Source organism: Phoenix dactylifera, unplaced genomic scaffold, assembly GCF_009389715.1.
Source record: "Phoenix dactylifera cultivar Barhee BC4 unplaced genomic scaffold, palm_55x_up_171113_PBpolish2nd_filt_p 000077F, whole genome shotgun sequence".
Classification (NCBI taxonomy): Eukaryota; Viridiplantae; Streptophyta; class Magnoliopsida; order Arecales; family Arecaceae; genus Phoenix; species Phoenix dactylifera.
This window is the reverse complement of record NW_024067676.1, coordinates 506,169-527,338: the sequence shown is the minus strand read 5'-3', so window position 1 is coordinate 527,338 and position 21,170 is coordinate 506,169. Positions and strand designations below refer to the sequence as shown.

The following is a 21,170-nucleotide window of genomic DNA, read 5'->3' as shown; positions in this document are numbered from 1 at the left end:
TCCGAGAGTCATAAAAGGATGCATATCTAATAAAAAGGTGAGTCTAGCTATAAACCTACTAATTGTGTTGCTATCAAAGGAGCTTTCCACTGATATTAATGTATATAAGCTTAAATATCCATTCATTAAATTGAAGCATAACAAGTTTTAAATGTGCTCGGTGGTAGTATGAAATTTCAGCAACCCAACATGAAGCAAAGAAGACAAGAATTATCATCAATTCAACTGAAACAGACAGTGTTGCAGTTTAACATAAAGATATAATTTTCATCTGCATTATCTCAACTGCACTAAACTTTTCCAAATTCATCACATAGCATTAGTGTTGTGAGTTTAACCAAACCAGTATGTTGATAATGTAAAAAATTTTAATAGAAGATACAAACTTATATAACCATCCTTAACTTGCTTAAAGAAAGAAAATTGAAATCATAAATAAGGTATTTATACATATCCTTTATCTTTTATTGCAAGCATATTTACAGTTGCAATTTCTGCCAACGGGTACTACCATTAACAGCTAGATGGGGTCAGGTAAACTGGCACAGACATGATTCTCCACAGATTACATCCAACACCAGCAGATTACCAGCTTCGGAAGTTTGTTCTTCCAGTCCTCATGATGTAACCCCAAATTGGAATTAGGGATAACAAAACTAACAAACTAAATAGTTTCAGATCTCAGTTAAGATCTGAAAAAGAAGAAGAGACCTGCTGGTTTTAATAAACAAAGGGTGTAGAAAAAGGAATATATTATAGGAGAGATTAGAAGATTAGAAGAAGAAGATAGGATGGAAGGAAGAAGGCCTGCAGCCACTTTTAATCACAAACTCAACCTCAGTCTCTGTTTTTCCCAGAAGCATGGAAAGCCCTTCAACCTCAGTCGGCCCCTTTCCTGACCCTGCTAGAACTCTTTTAAAAGGAAATAACTAATCCTAAACAACCTTTTAAATAAGGACAAACTTGACTCCCGTTAGGAATCCTAACCAAGTAAAAAGAATTGAAACTATAACTAAAATACCTCAAAGCAGCCCCTGGTAACTGTTCAGAGTACTGTACCATGAATAGTAATCAAGAACAGTACCTTATGATTCATCGACCCACATGAACAGAAAGTGGCGACTAAAAATAAAATTCCAGCAACTAGAAACTTTAGAAATTTGGTTGCATCACCCCATCATTACAGAAAAAATCCTGACTTTTACAATAAAAAATTTGAAGAAATTTTCACTCGTAATTTCCCCTTTTAACGGGTCCAATGTCCAAAGTAGAAATAAAACAACAATGTTCTCAGGTGTTGTTTTGCGCTTTTCCAACCATGCATGTCCCCAAACAGGTTTCCTCAATGGGTGTCATCAACATTGGCATTAGGCACTTTTTGTGGAGAGTTGTCAAAAAAAAACATCAATGCCACTTGGATTTTCAACTACATTATCACTAAACAATTATGAATTTAAAATGTCTATACTCTCCTAGTCATTGTCGCACCTTTTTTTCTCTTATTCTAACGTTATCTTGGATAAATGTAAGTTTTTTTTTAATTAAAAGCTCTGTCTAGTTGATGTTTAAAAATACATGTTTTTTATTTTTATAAGTTGTACTGTGTGGAAGTGTCCCAGTGTTGAACTCAGAATTTTTGGAGGTCAAAGTGTCGAGCATTTGGGACACCTAGTCACTTGGCACCCTGCACCAATACCGAGAGTCTAGGTAACACCAGTTTGAACCTATGCCCGTCTATTAAGAAAATTATGTTTATTGCTAGTCAGTTCATTTGCTATCACCATTAAAAGAAATTACCAATTTGGTTTTTCATAGGTTCTCCATCATGTTCGTGTTCAATATTTCTTCTAATAATGTAATTTAAAAAATGTACATTTGTATCATGTAGATGACAAGGATCTATATCTTAAAAAGTCGATATTTAGAAGCAGAGTGATAGCAAATGTAAGATACCTTCAAGTAAGATATTGCGTGAATCCAGTGGATCAGTAGGAAGCAATAATACCTATCAATAAAACATAAAAGATTGTAAGTAGACCAACTAAAACAGTAAAACTAATGGTTTTTCTATTTCAGGTTAATTTCGAATGCAGTAAAAAAACCACAACTGGGAACGCATTCTATGTAAGACCTCATTTTTAGCAAGCTTACATGAATCAGTTAAGATTGCAAGTAAATAGGAAATATCAACAGCGAGAAGGAACATTCCACATATACACGAGTCAGTTAAAATTTATATGATTGAAAATGGAACCAAAATTTCAAAGTATAAACTTGGTAAGATTTTATCTTGAGAACATAATCAAATATTGCAAATAAATAGTAAATATCAATCAAGAAAAGGAACATCAATCCGCAAACATGAATCAGGCATATGTCCCTAAATGGTTGACATCAGAACCAAAATCTTAAAGGGAATAAGCCTTTACTAAGATTTTATCTTGGAAATGTCATCAAAAACTAGCCTGTACCAAATGAGTGCAACTTTTCATAACTATGCCAACCCTAACCAGCACAGTTTTGACGTACACCAGCGTAAACAGGTTCTCGGTTTACCATGGTCGACAGAATGGTCTAAATTACAGTGGCTACAAATTATAATAGCCATTAATGAAAGTCCTGGGACACCTCTATAGGGTGATAAACATATATAGTGAGTGTATACATTATGATCACGACAGCAGCATTATATGACAGTGAAAACAATCATTATTTGACACCATTACGTCAAGAATTTATACGTAATATTAAAATGCAACTACAATAATATTTATACAAAGAAGCAATATTGTTATTTAAATAAAGATATGCTGCAGTCAATTCATGGTTATAAGCAAAGCATTCCATTAGAAAAGCTACTATGACCATTAGAATAAAATAATAATTGAAAAAATAAGTTTTTGGAAACTTTTTGAGCTAAATAATAGTCATTCATAAGTCATAAGATTATAAATTCCACAAAGATTTTAGGCTATGGATATGAAGAAAAGATGGGCACATATTACCTCTAATTTTATTGATAAAAGAACCGGCAACGCAAAGAAATGGTCATGAAGACAATGGTATGCATTAGGCCTGATGGTTCAGGTTCTTACTCCAACTCAACCCAATCAGTTTGGGTTCGATAAGATGTTTCAACCTAATTACTTGATTGTGACCCGACTTGATTTAACTAATTCAATGTTTGGATTGGACTCAGGTTTCGGTCAAACCCAGTAATGGCCCAAACTAATATTTTTTATTGCTGTTAAGCAATAAATAAATATTACAGAAAATAATTAAAAAAAATCATTGAAGTGCACTTTTAGGGAAGTGGCATCTTTCACAGTGCATTTTCACTCACATCCTCCTTACCGTCAGGCAGACGGTTTTATTCCTCCACCCAATCCGATGGAGCAATGTAAATATTTATGCTTTATGGGGTGGGCTTATGGTGAAGAAACAAATAGTGGTCCCAATGGCAAAGAGGTGAATATCATAACTTTTTGGAATGTCGTTCTCACAGATGTTGCTCACTCTCGCATGCAGCACAGGGTGCAACCAGCATGTGCTATGACCAATAGGACCATGCCAAGATTTGCAGAAGCCAGCGGATTCACTCGTACACTTGCTCATAGGATTCAAATGTTTTCACCTGATTTTCCTATAAATTTTTCATTAGGGACAATATCGAATTTTAGCCAAATTTATTACCTGTGGTAGAATGATTCTAGCATGTTTCATTATTATCGAGTCATATTTCGAGTATAATTGTAACACCTAGGCCAGCTAATAAAGATCTGGGCCAATCCACTTAACCGTTCCAGATATAACGAGTTGGAATAGGAGATGAAAAAAAAAGGATAGAGCTCTATTCAACTTGGAGTAGGAGACGGACCTCCATCTCGATCTTCTACGAAACCAACGGTTATTTAAAGACCCTCACACCCTCTTTCGCCTCACCACTGACAGATTTTGCCGATCGCCACCACTAAACCACCGCTGATTCCTTTCTCCTTCTCTTGGCATCCAACGGCCTTAGCTCACAGTGATCGGAGATTTCAATTGAGCACTCGCCGAAGTCTTAGGTTCTGAAAGAGATTTTTGAAATTACTTGAACCTATAGTTTGGTTTTGCTCGCAAGATAAGTAATATGACCCTTTTTTAGATTTATTGACAAATTATAAGATTATAATATTAATAAATTTGAATCATACTAGTCATGATGCATGAATTTAATGAACGGTATTTTATTACTGAATATGCTTTATTTTAGAATATTATGATGATGCATGATCGAAAATATTGAACTCGTTTGATTGATTTCGATATTGCATGATTTCTTGTATTTTTGTTGAACTGAGATATGAACTACATGATGTTTGAATTCTCAGCCTAGCTATGTTAAGAACCCGCCAATGGGGGCTAATACATTGGCACTTATTTGTCCTGAAAGGTTTATGTGGCAAGAAGATGCACGACATACCGCAAGCAGATATACAGTCTTGAAAGATTTTGCTGCAAGATGATGCGCGGCACACCGCAAGATTATACGCAATACTTTGACCCTACCACGAGAACAATATGGTCATAGCTCATGATTGATGAGATAAACTTGATGATTTGAAAGAATTTAGATTTATGAACGAAAATTTGATTTTGAGAAAGATTGAATTTAGCATGCGTAATGTTTTGATAATGCTGCATATTAGGATTTAGTTTTGAATTGATGGATTCCAAATACTTATTTTTCTTAAATAATTATTTAAATTATTGTCTGATTAATCTAGTTAGAGTGTTCATTGTTTATTGGGCTGCTTAGCTTGTTATTCTATATCTTACTGTTTTAATAGATTCTAAGAAATAAGATGGCATGAGGTTATGATCGAAAGAGTGACTAGAGGACGAATTTGACATTTAATTTAGATCAGGATTTGTCTAGAGTTCGATGTAAGAGCTTTTAAATATTGATCGGTTGTGTGAGACTTTAAAATTTGATTCTAGTTACTTAAATTAAAGTTTGAGCATTAGTTATTTAAATTTATTCTATTGTTGTTTTATGATATTGTGATGAAATGCCTTGCATGCTTGTGAAGAGAGTTCTCTATAAGCTACTTTAAAGATTTTTCTATTAAGCCTTTGTATTTATGTATGAAAAGGTCCCCGGGGAATGATGATAAAAAATTTATCTATAAGGTTTGATACATAATGGAAGGTATAGCAATCTGTAGATCCTATTATGATTAGTTGGATTTGGATCTAGATTAAGTACAAGAAGATTGGCCATAGAACACTATCGTGCAATGTGATTTAGATAGACTTGAAAGCCTCAATTTGATATGAGGATATACTATGATATTGCTTAGCTTTAAAATTTATTATGTAATGGCAAGTTATGATTCAATCATAAAAAGTTATTTAAATTTGGACTATAAAAAATTTTTATGATATCTAATTGGAATAATCTTTGATGTTTGAACTTGTATGTAGATCATGTATGAAACTAACTTGTCAAAGGAAAGTATGCTTGGGGATGTTGCAAATAGATCTTATTTATATCCATCGGAGACTATGTGGTGTGTATAAAACTTCAATTCAAAGTTTGAGTTTATAAGTTAATCTACGGATCTTTTGCTATTGTTGTTGAGGTTGTTGGTGAAATCTAGTTTTGCATGAAGAATTTGAATTTTAGAGGTTTGATTGATTATTATGGAAGATTTTTGATAGATGCTAAAGATCTCGATGAAGAATACTCTAGAAGAGATGGTTGAGTCAGTTTTACTCATGTCTGTTGATTTAAAGCCTTCTCATTTAGCAGAGCATTGAGAAAATTCTTCGAGTTGTTTTTACTTGTAAGAGTTTAACTTGGAATCGTCTAGTTAAATTGACAAGAGACTTAAGATTTAATTCATGTTTGAATTGTAGTAACTGGCCAATATGATGGTTTTGAATGTGCTAATTGACCCAAGGGTTATCTAGATGGATGTGCTCGATCCGTATTGGGGACGAGATTTAAAAATTCCTCTTTGACTTTGAATTTAATTTTTAGATCTTTTTAGTTTATAATACAAAGTAGTATTTTGAACGAAAATTATAAATGAATCCAAAAGATTTTGGTAGTTTTAATTAGAGTTATGCAACGAAAGCGTGGTGAATTGAATTATTTTGAAACTGGTCATATACGATAACTTCGATTTGAGAAGTATTATGACTTGATTTAGAAAAAGCATCCATCAACTCTTTGAAGACTATGGTAAGAAATTTTTAAGGGAGAGAGAATGTAACACCCAAGCCACCTAATAAGGTTGTGGACCTACTCCACTCAACCGGTCAATATGTAAGAGCTGGAATAGGAGATGAAAAAAAAGAATAAAGCCTTGTTCGATTTTGAGTAGGGGATAGATAAAAAAAGGATCAAGCCTTGTTCGACTTTGAGTAGGAGACAGACTTCTCCATTTCGATTTTCTACGAAAGCTAGGAAACCTAGCCTCCAACAGCCATTTAAAGACTCTCACACCCTCTTTCGCCTCACCACCAACAGGTTTTGCCAATCGCCACCGGTAAACCACCGTCGATTCCTTTCTCCTTCTCCTCTTGGCATCCAACAGCCTTAGCTCACAGTGATCGGAGATTTGAGTGGAACACTCGTCAAAATCTTAGGTTTTGAAAGAGATTTTTGAAATTATTTGGACCTATAGTTTGGTTTCACTCGCAAAGTAATGTGACCTTTTATCTAGATTTATCGGCAAATTATAAGATTATTATATTAAGAAATTTGAAATATACTATTCATGATGCATGAATTTAATGAACGGTATTTTATTATTGAATGTACTTTATTTCGGAATATGATGATGATGCATGATCAGAAATATTGAACCCGTTCGATTAATTTTGATATCGCATGATTTCTTGTATTTTTGTTGAACTGAGATATGAATTGCATGATTGTTTTGAACTCTCAGCCTAACTATGTTAAGGACCTCGCCAATGGGGGCTAATACGTTGGCACTTATTTATCCTAAAAGATTTATGCTGCAAAAAATCACAAGCAGATACGCAATCCTGAAAGATTTGAAAGAATTTGGATTTATGAACAAAAATTTGATTTTGAGAAAGATTGAATTTAGCATGCGTAATATTTTGATAATGCTGCATATTGAGATTTGGTTTTGAATTGATAGATACCAAATACTTATTTTCTATAAATAAGTATTTAAATTATTGCCAAATTAATATAGTTAAAGTGTTCATTGCTTACTAGGCTATCTAGCTCACTATTCCATATCTTACTATTTTTACATATTCTGAGAACTAAGATGGCACGGAGTTATGATCAAAAGAGTAACTAGCGGATGAATTTGACATTTTAATTTAGATCAGGATTTGACTCGAGTTCGATGTAAGATCTTTTAAATATTGATTGGTTGTGTGAGACTTTAAAATTTGATTCTAGTTATTTGAATATTGGTTTTTTAAATTTATTCCAGTATTGCTTTATGATATCGTGGTGAGATGCCTTGCATGCTTGTGGGGAGACTTTTCTATAAGTATGCGGCAGTTATTGCGATCCCTGGCTCGCGATCTCGGGTCGGAGGCATGACAATATTTCTATATTGGGTTTAATGCCCGAATGAGGATTAGGGATCATGTGCTATATAGACATGTCTAATACATTGTATGGGGGCTTTTTGATATATTAATAAAATCCCTTCGAGAGAATTTTCTTCACCCAATCTTCAATTCAATTTGCTTCTATTTGTGTGTTAATCTTCGAAGTGTAATCCTGACGATCAAATCCCTTTCCCACTACATCAATCTTGTGACACATCTCAAGAAAATTAAAAAAAACTCGCAACCCCTCCCTCCTTCCACCGTCCTCCCCACACCGCCAAACACTAACTTCCTCTCAGCATCCTCATCATCTCGACTTCCTCACCAGCTCCACCGTTCATAATGGCATTCTCCACCTCCACCATTGTTGCTCGCCCCATCACCCCCACTCCCTTTTTACGCTCCCACCAGTCCTCCTTCCTCAACGTTTATGGGCATCCCATCCCCCATCCACTTTCTCTCCCTTCTCTGCACATCATTCTTGTTAGCTAGACCTTCAAGGTATTCTCTGCCTACAACGCCCCATGTATGTGCCAACTCCTCCCTTCCCCGCTCCTACCGCTCCTCCCTCCTTCACCTTGTGGCCGCCCAGACCTTGGATTCATCCCCCACATACCCCTATCGTCGCCTTTTCTTCGACCCCCACATGTCCTTCTAAGCACATATCATTAGGGATGATGGTGGCACGCGAGGGATGGAGAATGGGCGACGACATGGGTGTGTGAAGGACGAAAGAGGAGACTAGGGTGGAAGCCCAAGAGGTCGTAAAGGTCGAGGAGGGAGGAGCAATGGGAGAAAGGAAGGGAGGAAGTGGGGTGAAGATGGCAGAGAACGACATCATGGGCAATAGCACAAACAAGGAAGCCGAGAGGATAAGGACGTAGAGAGGAAACTATGGTCAATAGTTATGGAATGAGGAAAAGGATGGTGAAAAGAAGAGGAAGGGGTACGAAGGAGTTTTCATTTTTCTCAACACGTGTAACAAAAGCCAGCAATATCCACGAGAACAACATCCCAGAAAGTTACGATACCCATTTTTTCATCATCAACAACGCCAATACTTGTTTCTTTGCCATGAGTCCACCCACGAAGCATAAATATTTCCACCGCCTCATGGAGGGGTAAAATTGTTTGCCCAATGGTACAAAGGATGCATGTGAAAATACACCATAAGATGCCCATGCCCATAAAAACAGCATCTTCATTGAATTTATATGGAATTTTCCCTAAATATTATGTGTTGAAATAAAAATATATATTATATAAATTTTAAAGTTTTGCATTAGGTTAAAAAATTAATGTTGGTTTAACTATGGAACCATATAAAGTTTAAAACTTAAAAGAGAAGAGAGAAGACTCCAAGTCCTTGTCTATGCCATAATCTTCTTCATCCTCCCTCACCTCTGCTTCCACTTCCAATTTGGTCATTCCTATCTGCTTCCAACCAACATAGGCCACTGCTAAGAACCTTAAATAGCATAGGTTCCTCCTACTTCTCTCTTTCTACTTTCCTTCTCCCTTACCTCCTCCCTTACTGGACCTTCTTTGCCCTTACTCGTTGTCAACCTCCATCCCGTTGAAAACGTCAAATAACATAGGTCCCTCCCACCTCTCTTTCTACTTGCCTTCCCCCTTACCTCCTCCCTTGCTAGTTCCTCTCAGCCCTTACTCACTGCTCTTTAACCTTTGTCATTACCTCCATCCCACTCTTGCTACCAACCCCCTCCCCTCCAAAAAGGAAAAAAAACCCTTTCACTGCTCTTATCCATGACAAAGGGTGTAAACAAGCCAAAATTGACTGAGCCAGTCCTAGCTCAAGCTTAGCTCAATACCTAACTAGGCTGGCTCAAGCTCGACCCGAACTAATCTAACCTAGCTCCAGCTCGACTTGGTAGGACTCAAGCCAACTCTAAACCAACTCAATTAGCTCCTCGGATTCAAGAATAGACAACAACAAATAGCATGTTGGGGAGGTGAAACAGGATCGCAATGTAACAATTATTTATCCAATATGGACAACCCTCTTTCGTGGTCGAGCTGCAACCCCACCGGGTGGGGGCACAAAAGAGAATGGAAGAACAAAGAGAAGTAGGTTCCTAAAGGAAGAGTTGAGATGGCGGAGTAGAGATTTGAGAGATATTATGGGCAGTTGTGGCACTCTAATTTGGACAAGTCACCTCTAGCTGCCAGCTAGCCTCAACACTAGAGAGATTGAGTGGAGGGATAGAAGAGAAAAGAGAAGGGAAAGGATAAAGATATAAGACTTCCAAGAGGTAGAGATTGGATAAGATGTTTCCAGGAACTCGAGGTGGCAATTTGTTTTTCTCCCTCACATCTCGTTTAAGTATTTACTTCAGACATTAAATTGAAATACAACTTCTATATAGGCTTAAAGAAAAACATATACTCATAACAATAATCGATAATACACACATTCTTCAATTATATCAAGCTGAACATGAGCAAGCCAGGCCTAGTTCATCTCTGGCTTGTTTACTAATCGAGCTAGCTCATTTTGAGCTGGATTTCAAGCCACATACAAGTTATTCAGGAACAACTTATTTGTTTGACAACAATACCCACAACCCCACTAACTCTACCATTACCCCCCTTCCCTGCAAGCCACCACCTCTTTTCCCTTATCCATAATCCAAGGCAACTTTTGCCCTAGCAAAGAGTCGGATAAAGTTAATTTTTTGGTAGATATTTGATCCTTGTGCAAGCTACGTGCAAAAGTTGGGTTCAAATAGAATTTTTCCCGATCCATCAAGTTATCAAATCGAATCAGGTCACACTTAGAGACTCTCAAATTAGGTTTAGATCAATCACAATCTTGTTCAAACCCAACACATCAACACGCCCAATATGCACAATCTACTAAGATACAAAATAAGAAAGACAAACTCGGTGCTTCATCATAACTTAGCTTTTCATCAAAATTGTGACCATTAAAAATTGCTCTAGTCAAAGGGTTAATGTGGATTATAATTAAAGGTAGACGACTGATTTAATTGAACTATCTTGCATTCTATTAGATCACAAAATGAGATAATGTAAAACCAAATATAGTTTATAGAGAGCAGAGGATTATTTTATCTCAAGATAGTTGCTTTATAAAAGCTAATATAATAGGGCAACACAATGTAAGCTGTTATATTCGAGCCATAACAGATTATTTTAAAACATAAAGGTTAAATCCAGACCTTTAGCTTGTCCTCGAGCTCTTTAAGCTGGTTAGATAAAGTCTCAATTTCATAAGATATCATCTCCGCCATGTCCGGATCACTTCCATCCTCTTTTGCTAAAGCTATCATACAAAAAATGCAGGTGATAATCCAACCTCATTCTTTGTGAGATAATCATGAAACACGATGAATTCATTCCCTTTCATATTTTATGATACAATCACAAACACAATGCAGTAGTATGAACCTTTTGTTTCTTCTATTTGTCTCTCACATTCCTTGAATTTCTTGTAGTTAGCTACAACCTGATTTAGGAGCATGATATACCAGAGGCAAAAGATTGGCAATGATAAATTGTCCATGTTGTAGTAGGCCAACAAATACTTTGCAGATAAATCAAAAAGGGTATTGTTTAGCATCTCCATTACCTCATCAAGTCCTGCCATGGATTGTGCAAGCTTTTGGTACTCGTTAGGATTTGAGATAATATCAGGATCTGCCAGCTTGACCTGCAGTAAACAGTATATAGTGTTGCTTGATCACTCATGAAAAATACTAAAAAATTCATGAAAATCATAGCTTGACCTGCAGTAAACAGTATATAGTGTCCAAAGAGACTCGATTTTTCTAGCAAGGAACCAAATGTCAACAATGTCTTTTCAGACATTATTGACCAAGAACATTACAATAAGAAGTGTTGCAGAATGTTGAATTTGCATGTCAAGGGGGAGGAGTGTGGTCAGGTCCATGTTCCATTTCTTGGGGAAAAAAGGAAGAATGAAGTTCTAGAAAAAAGAAATTTTGAATTAATTAGCCAACTATCTAGACATATGATGATCATAACATACCGATAATTCTTTCCATGTTCTCTCAGCAGAATCCAACCTTGCAAGCAGATATGGTTCCTACAGTAACAATTTGTTCAACCTCAAAAAAAATAGCTTCAAATAGACAATAAAGCATTAAAAATATATGAGCAGCCAATCCTAAATCAGTAATCCGGGTGAATAGGAATGTTCAATAAGTTTTTTTCTGAGTAAAATTATCATAATATAAAAGAAATAGAGATGAATTGAAGAGAAAGCAATGAAAAATAGTGTGCACAGATATTCAAAAGTCATAGCTAAAGAAACACTCATTCTCATTGAAGTTAAAGCATGAAATATCATTCTTATTTTCTGAAATAGTATCAAATGTGAACACCAAGATTATCAAGCAAATAAACATGGAGACAGGAAAATGAATAACATAACACAAAAGGATAGTCGATAGCAATAAGTCTCATAGTTATCATGGGTTGTTCGTGCCATCATTCCTCATGCACTTCCCTATTATGTTTAATCGCAGGAAAAGAGTTAGGGATTATTGGTTTGAAGATTGTCAACTATTCATTTCCATTTTTACTGCATTTCTTGTGAGAAATTATATGGAGGGAAAAGTTCTTGAGTGTGGTTTTATGATTGATATAATCACAAGGATTTTCAACATTAAATATAGCACACCAAATAAAAATTTTCCTAGTAGACCATGGCATGGCTTTCTCACCTGTAGGGGAACATTGTGCAGTGCATAAAGGAGGTCTGGACCCTAAAGTTCCACCACAAGATCCAAACCTTTAATTCTATAGTTCTACTAAGAAATTCTCACTCGTCACCACTGGCAATCTTGCAAAGTAACATACTGACATGAAAAATTTTCACCATTTGTTTCAAGGAAAATTATAAGATTGGCAATCCACTTCTGCAAAGAGTCTATGCTTAATCCGTAGCAGCACTAACAGAAAATTGGCTATCTCTTTTGCACCTTAGTCAACTGTTTGCAAGGCACCCTCTTGCACTCCTAAACCTTCGAAAGTTTGGAAGATCATGTTGCAGCCAATATTGTGACAACTCCCAAAGAAAGAGGTAGAATTTATCACTTTTTTTAGGATAGAGTAACCTAGAAGCTTTCTTTTACTTGATTTAATCTTTTATGGTCTTAACTGTTTTGTAAAGTATACTTCCCTGTTGATGCCTTGCGATAGGAGTTGTTTGCTTCACACACACACTCTCTCTCTCTGACTCACTCTCACTTCTTTTTTCTGCTGCTGATTCCTACCCATACTCATTACCTTGTTAAGGAGGTGAATGCTTGTGTTTGTGTTGTTACCTTTAATTAGTTGATGACAAGTTGGAAACTTCTCAAGAGGGATAAAAGACTTGTATAGTGTTTGGTTCTTCGTATTTGGAATCCAAACTATAAAAATAATGAGATACAACACATGAAAGAGAAAACTTGTAGAAAGGGTTACTAAAAAATAAATAGAATCAAATAGTGCGAGATGCCATGTGAAATAGTCCTATCAATTGGACCAATGTGAAAGCCACCAAAGCAAAGCTACCTCATGGACCTACAATAACAATTGTGCATGGAAATTGCTAACTAGAACAAAGCCAGAGCCATATCAAAGTATGTTCTAGGGCCATTGAATTTCATAGTGTAGAAAATAGGATCAGTGACCGCAGATCAAGGATGATGTTGCAAGATTGGTGGCTCCTGAGCTTCCTCCCAAGATGAGGGTTTGCTAGGTAACAAATGTTGTATGTGATTGATTGCAGTCAGGATTCATCCTTTCCTCATTTATAAATGTATTTCATTAACTGCTAGACGCCCCAATGTTCGGATTGCTTGATAAAGTGGATTCCTAAAACCAGAGCCATAATAGGAAAATTGGTTAATAATATATCATCCCTTTCCCTATTTGATCTGATTAAATAGGGAAGACAGACAGAAATTTCTTTGATTCCAATCCTTGTTTGGCACCACGACCATTACTACCATCACAGAGTAAATGGCACCTTACGAACCTAGGGAAGACTCAAGCTTTCTACACCTCTGTAGAATCTAGGTCAATTGTCACAACCATTCAGGTTTTAACAAATTTAGCACGAGCTGCATACAAATGTAAAATGTTTTCCAGTAACAAGTACATCAATTAATGAGAGAATTACATGAGAAAAAGTTATTACTATGGTTGCAAGGGAAATTGTGTGGAAAACTTATTCTCCTGGGAAAAGTAACAAATTTAGAAACTTTATTTGAGAAAAAAACCTCTTTATAGAAAAAATACTTTTTTTGCTTTTCCTTTTCCGACAGATTTCCTTGCAACCAAACATAACCTAAGATAATAAAGGATATGCCAAAATCTTGAAACTAAATTTATTCCCCGTCCCAAAGGGAGCCCAATCATCCGTGATTTCTACATTATACTTATAAAATCACTTTGATTTAAACTTATTTCAGCTACTACTGAATTGGTAGCAGAACAAAATCATAAATCCAGATAACCAAGAAAAATTAAAATACCAGCGCCACAAGTTACAAGTAAAAATTTGTTTTAAAAAAAAAAAAGAAAAACATTAGGACAAAATCTAACTTTTAATAGATAACATATCAAACCGAGAGAAATTCGATCTGGTAGAAACAAATTACCGCCATGCAAACGATCCCGGAATGTTTGCCTCTCCGCCGAGGTATAGAAAGGAGGTCTCCCCCCCTCCTCCTCGCCCCGCTGAAGAGATGCAACCGCGCAGCTCCCGGCTTCCTCGAGATGGCCGGAACGCGAGCCAAGAAACTTGTTAAGAGGGTTTCCATCGCTACTGCCGAGAAGAAGAAGAAGAAGAAGAAGAAGAAGAGAGGCGCCGAGAAAGAGCCCGTAGCAAACTCCACCCAGAGAACGCCCGGGGCCAGCGGTGGTCGGAATTCGAACACGGAACGAGAGGCCCAAAAAAAAGATAAAAGGTGTCCGGCCGCCGCTTTTTTTTTTTTTCTTTTTTTCTTTTTTTTTTCTTAAAACAAGTGCTTCATACAGTACGTGTGTGAATACACCCAATAAGATCAAAATACAGTAACTCACGGAGTGCCAATAGCAACTCCCCCTCCCCCGACCAAAGAGCATACCCCGAATGGTGGGCCATGTAGGCAGCTATCCAATCGGCTGCCCCGTTGGCCTCCCTGAATACATGCTTGGCCTGAATGGCCATCCCATCTCTCATCATCACCACAATATCGCGGATCAAGGGGTGGTCTGTGCCCCCACCCCTCAACCCCCTCTGAATCCACCCGATGACAGTGGCCGAGTCACCCTCTAACATAATCGAGCTGGCCCGCAGCACAATCCGTGCATGACGAAGGCCTGCCCAGGCTGCACGCAGCTCTGCTCTGGGGACCGATGTATCAAACAACTGGCATCTACCTGCAGCTACCGCCCTAGCGTGCGAGTCCCGTATGACAAAATCTGCACCGCCACGAGTGCCGCCATCCAAAACCGACCCATCGAAGTTGACCTTGAGGAAGCTCAGGGATGGGGGCTCCCAGGTGAAAAACACCATCCGAGGATCTGCCGAAGCAAGAGAGGAGCCCCAGGTGTCCCAAGCTGTCAAAGGTCTGTCCGTAGGTAGGGTGGGCCTGATCTCTGTGGTCTATGCCCGAGCAAGCTCTGCCACAAACCTCGGTGACATCTTGCGCTCGCCAAGAGTACGAGCGTTCCTAGCTAACCAAATCTGATATGCTGTGCAAGTCGCTCTGATACCCTCCTTGCGAGTTTGTGAACTGGCTAACCACTATCGTATCACCCTGAAAAACTGTAGTCGCGCACTCCGCACTCCCTGCGGGATCCCAGTCCACTGCCATGTCGCCCTCGCCCATGTACACTGGAAGAGCACATGGTCCACTGACTCCTCAGCTCCACACGTCCAAACTCTACCGGGACCCCCCAGCCACGCCTGCTCAGCTCGGCTCTCGTCGGAAGGCGGTCCCAGCATATCTTCCATAGGAAGAGAGCTACCCTCGGGTGAAGACCCGACCTCCAAGTCCAGGTGCAGTTCGGCCCCGGCTCGTGCTCCGCCGGAATAATGCGGGAGAGATCTCCTAATCTGACACTGGCCCGGCTCGAGGTGCCCCACACCCTGACGTCCGGCCCCCCACATCCGGGTAACGGAAGGGACCGAATCCTCGCAGCTAGGTGTGCCCCAAACAACAACCTGAGTCTGGCCTCATCCCACTCTGCCCCTCCTGGGACTAGGAGGTCACACACCCGTAGCCCCTCCACTGCCTCGGTGTGAACCATAGTCGGCCAGCAACTCAGGGGAAGGGAGTCCACCCATGAATCGCCGGTCACATCGATACTCCGGCCGTCTCCAATCAAACACCTGGTATGCGCCAATACATATGGCATGTACCTCCTGATCTCGCGCCACATGAAGGAGACTCGACCCCCCCCCCCCCGGCCGCCGCCGCCACTGAAACCCCCCGACCATATCTAGCTGCCATCACCTGACTCCAGAGGCCATGTGGCTCTAACAAGAACCGAGCCGCGTGCCGAGCAAGGAGCGCCTCACTATGAGGGACTGCACCCCCAAGCCACCCTCGCCGGTAGGAAGGCACACCTACTCCCATGCCACCAGGTGCACTCCGTGACCTCCACCGTATGACCCCCACAAGAAGCTCCGAAGAAGGCGCTCGATCCTCAACAGAATCGTCTTCGGAACCACTGTGTTGGCCATAAGATACACCGGTATGGATCCCAGCACCGCTCTAACCAGTGTCACTCTCCCCATCATGGATAGGGAGGACGCCCTCCATCCCTCCAGCTTGCTCTGGACTCGCTGCACCAGACCCGAGCACTCTGCCACCCGTAGCCTCCGGCCAGCAATAGGAACACCTAGGTAGGTGAGCGCCCCCTCCTGCTCTAGTATCTGCAGTATCCCTCTGATCTCCTGTCTGACTCTGCTCTCCGTGCTGGGGCTGAAAGAAATGGTAGACTTAAGCAAATTCACTCTCTGGCCGGACGACGCGCAATAGTCTGCCACCACCCTGCGGAGAACCCGAGCGTCTGAAGTCCGTGCCCTGGTCAAAAGAAGACAGTCATCAGCAAAAAGTAAATGGAAGATAAGTCGAGCCCCCGGGGCTGGGGTATAGGCCTCCAGCTCCCGGCTAGCGCACACCCTCTCCAAAGACCGAGACAAGATATCAGCACAGATAATAAACAAGTAAGGGGATAAGGGACATCCCTGTCGTAATCCTAAGGTGGACTCAAAGAAGGATGACGGTGTGCCGTTGACCAAGATAGAAAATTTTGGCCCACGGACACACCCATCACCCAATCAGTCCACTGCCTCGGGAAACCGTAAGCCTCCAACGCCCGCTGAAGAAACCTCCACCTGATCCTATCATAAGCCCGCTTCATATCCAACTTGACTGCCATTAGGCTGTGCCGCTTCGAAGCTCGCCGAAGATCCCACATCATTTTCTGGGCCAACATAACATTGTGAGAAATATTTTTGCCGGCCACAAAAGCCCCCTGCTCCTGGCTAATGATGTCAGATAAGAGGGGCTTCATCCTGCCCACCATAATTCTTGCCACAACCTTGTATAAGGTTGTGCACAAGCTAATAGGACGAAAGTGACAGGGCTCGGTTGCATTCTGACGCTTAGGAATAAGCGTAATGAACGTAGCCTTCCAGCCCACAGGCATGGCTGCATGGGTAAAGAAGCACTGAATAGCCTCCACCAACGCTAGTCGGATAATACTCCAGTACTGTCGAAAGAAGAAAGGGGGAAAACCATCAGGTCCAGGGGCCTTGTCCGGAGTCAAGGCCCAGACTGCCTCCTGTACCTCCAGCGCCGACACCGGCCGGATCAAGGCTACACTCTCAGCGTCACGAATACCCACATCCACCCTCAGAGGGCGGTCCCCATCACTGGCCTCCTCATCCGCCGTCCATCTAGTACGGAAAAAGTCAAGTAAGAACTGACGGATGGCAGGCTCGCTCTCTACTCGATGTCCGGACCCATCTCGCAGAGAGTGAATCATGCTCCTCCGTCTCCGTATAACCGTAGTCCGATGGAAGAACCTAGTATTACGATTGATGCAGATCCACTGTCCCAGCGAACAGACAGGTGTGGAGTGGGTTTCGTGACTGGGGACCGAACTCCAGAAGTGGCAGCGGGTGGCTGCCAGACTGCACGGTTTTCGAGGCAAAGCCGAGGGTTGATTGAGGAAGGCCCCGTTTGGGGGAGCTTTTGGAGGGTCAAAAAGCACTTTCTCGCCCTCCAAAAGTACTTTTAGCTAAAAAAGAGTATTTAGTAAATTTTCCGAAAAGCTGTTTCAGCTTTGCGGGAAGCTGAAAACAGCTTTTGGGGGAAAGCTCCAATTTGGAGCTTTCCAAAAATGTTGTTTTCAGTTTTTTCGGAAAACTGTATTTTTGACCAAAATACCCCCATTTTAAAAAAAAAATCCTCCCAAAAATCTCTCTCTCACCATCTCTTCCTTTCCCACCCAACCCCACTCCCTCTCCCCCGCCGCCGCACCCTCTCCCTCTGCCCTGCCGTCTCACCCCCTCCCTCTCCCCCGCCCCCATGGTGGGGAGGTGTCGAAGAAGAGGAAGACGGGTCGTCTTCCCCTTCTCGCGGCCGCCGCCGGCGACGACCCATCACGGGAAGGGGCGGTGCCGAAGAACAGGAAGAAGAAGGGGCCAAAGAAGAAGGAGGTCCCACGTGGGGAGGGGTCGAAGAACAGGAAGAAGAAGAGGGCGCCCTCCCCCTTCCTGCGGCCGCCAGCGGTCCCAACCCGCCCCCCTCCCGCATTCGCCACCAATCCGGCCCAGCACTGACGGCCGCGTGGGAGGAGAGCACTTCCCACGGGGCCAGCCGCGGCCGCCGAGACTGCCGCCGGCCCCGGCCCGGCTAGGCCCCCTCTTGCGGCCGTGGTGGCCTAGCCCCCTTCCGGCGCCGCCGGCCGCGCGGGAGGAGAAGAAAGAAGAACGGGGGAGAGGAGAAGAAGAGAAGAAAAAAAGAAAAGAAAAAGAAAAGGAAAAAAAAAAGAAAAAGAAAGAAAAAAAGAGAAGAAAAGAAAATTTTAAAAATAAATAAATAAATAAATATTTATATAAATGAATGAATGAATGAATGAATAAGATAATAAATAAATATATTTCAACATTATTAATTATTTACACTAATAATTATAATATTTTATACCTTTATTATTATATTATACTATAAATATTATATTATATTACATTACATTATAATACATTAATATGTTATTTTAAATAATTTAATATTATGTTAGATTATGAAAAATTAATTTATACTAATAATTATAATATTTTATACCTTTATTATTGTATTATACTATAAATATAATATATATTACATTATATCATAATACATTAGTATGTTATGTTAAATAATTTAATATTATGTTATATTATAATAATAATATTTTATATTACAATAATATTATACTATATCGTATATTTATGTACTAATATATGTTATGTTTATTATGTTCTGTTGTATAATACTATGCAATGTCCTTCATGGTAATTTTGCCATACAAGAATACTTTCTCAGTTTGTTTACCAAACACAAAACAAAGTAGCACAACACTTTACGAATGTAGTTACCAAACAACAAACAGCTTTTTATAACAGCTCTACTTCAAACAGCTCTACTTCCAACAGCTCTACTGCCAACAGCTCCCCCAAACAGGGCCGAAGTCTTCAACAAGGTTTTTGATGTGGAGGGCTGCTTGGGTAGGCCTTCGATATGCCCAATATGCGCTACTAGCTAGATCAGTCATTCCGAAAGATGAATCAGCTACGATCATTAGCTGGATTTAGGAGGGACTGAGAGTCACTGCCGACGACCATCCATTGCTTCGAGACATCTTATTGATGATGAGGGATGGAAGAGTTGTCGAGGCTAAACACGTGCTTAGAGAAACCAATGAAGTTGCGGACTGGGTGGCTACCTATGTGGCCAATCACACCGGTAACACTATATGGGCAGAGGATAGAGAACTGTCTCGAAAGCTTCATGATATTCTATTTTCCGACTTTATTTGATGTATCTATATAAATTATTTGCCACAGGCAAAAAAAAAAAAAAAAAAAGGTAGTGGTTTCTCCATCCCATTAAACTGCATCTGCTTGTTGGAAAGTTTCGGGTTTGGCCTGCTGCTATAGGCCAATTTCGACATGGGCTCCAGTGGAGCCGACCACTTGTGAGCCCAATGGCCTTTGGCTTTGGAGTTGGATGCAGGAATCTAACATTAATGATGATGGTCTACTCTTTAATATATGTGTAGCTTGCCTTGTCTTGTATATTCCCAATACTGGAACATTTCATATATAATTATCACACCCTTGCCTATTACCTTTATTTCATATTTATAGAAAAAAAAGATATTATTTAGATACAATTGATTTCATCAAAAAATACTATTGTAGAGTGTGGTATGCTATCCACTCAAAAAAAAGAAAAATAGAGTGCTTGCCGACTTGTGTCTTATACACTAATAGTAATATTTTTCAACTACATAGATATTTAATTCTAAAATCTTACTAGTATATATCTTTCTGATAATTACCGAATAATCTTATCTTGCAGTCCTTCCCACAAGTTGAGAAGTTCATAATATGAGTTTCAATGATTGTGGCGTCCTCCCTCGTATATATATTTAAAAAAAGATTATTTTTTTCTCGATCTTATTCAAATATTCTATCAGCTAGAAGAGAGTGGCCTTGGGTTTAAATTAAGTAAAACATTTTAAAGTTTTTTATCAATAAAGTTTCATGACTAAAATACCAATGGAGATAAAGTGTGATGTGTGCAGCATGGAAACAAATAAAAATTAGATATCTTTATATAAAGTTGAATAATCTTACCCTCCATAGACACAAAATGCACAAAAAAAACAATGATATTAAGGATGCAAATAAGCCAAACCAAGGATTTGTAGGACATTCAATAGGACTTGCCAAAATACCCAATCCAGATAGTGTATAAGAATTAGAGCTAATCATGGGCCGGGCCTTGGGCCCAAACTCCATTCATTTTTGATCGGGCTTCGGACCGGGCCTATGTAAAATTTGATATTTTTTTGTGCCCAAGCCCGACCCATGATCAACTCTAAAGGGGATCTACGGGTTGGCTCATTTGTATCACTAACAAAAATAAATAAAAAAGGGGTTATTGCTATTCTTGTCCGAGTTATAAATCAATTAGTCCTATTAGCAAACAAAAAGGGTATTGATAATGTTTAAACTATTTTTTGCTTTATTAAATTTACATATTTTATTTTTTAGAAAAATAAATTGTTTTGCCTCTTCCAATGAATATAAGAATGACATGAATAACATACATTGATCACATGGAATAAATATATATTATTCCTATATATGTTTTCCATGTTATATTCTTTTCTCATGAAGGATGTAAGATCACAAATGAAGAACGAGATGAGAGATCTAAAATTTAGAAAAGTTTGATGCATTTTAATCGAATAGCCCTACTTTTTATTTTTAAGTATATTATATGAAATTTTTTGATATACAGATTCTTTTC

The 21,170-nt window shown here is 39.4% G+C and overlaps 1 protein-coding gene across 3 annotated transcripts in view; it reads right to left on the bottom strand.

The window, feature by feature from the left end:
- The window catches only part of LOC103697651 (peptide chain release factor APG3, chloroplastic), a 34,361-nt gene extending 19,810 nt beyond the window's left edge, over positions 1-14,551 (bottom strand). Inside the window, exons 1-6 of one of the 3 annotated variants that reach the window (XM_039116279.1) lie at positions 14,250-14,551; positions 11,627-11,683; positions 11,207-11,287; positions 11,026-11,083; positions 10,797-10,900; positions 1,954-2,005 (exon numbers count right to left, since the gene is read on the bottom strand). In XM_039116279.1, the coding sequence (XP_038972207.1) occupies positions 1,954-2,005; positions 10,797-10,900; positions 11,026-11,083; positions 11,207-11,287; positions 11,627-11,683; positions 14,250-14,411 (514 nt within the window). In that variant the 5' untranslated portion in view covers positions 14,412-14,551. The remainder of the gene's footprint in view (positions 1-1,953; positions 2,006-10,796; positions 10,901-11,025; positions 11,084-11,206; positions 11,288-11,626; positions 11,684-14,249) is intronic. The other 2 variants (XM_039116278.1, XM_039116280.1) reach the window with 2 other exon arrangements.
- Between the last annotated feature and the right edge of the window lie 6,619 nt (positions 14,552-21,170).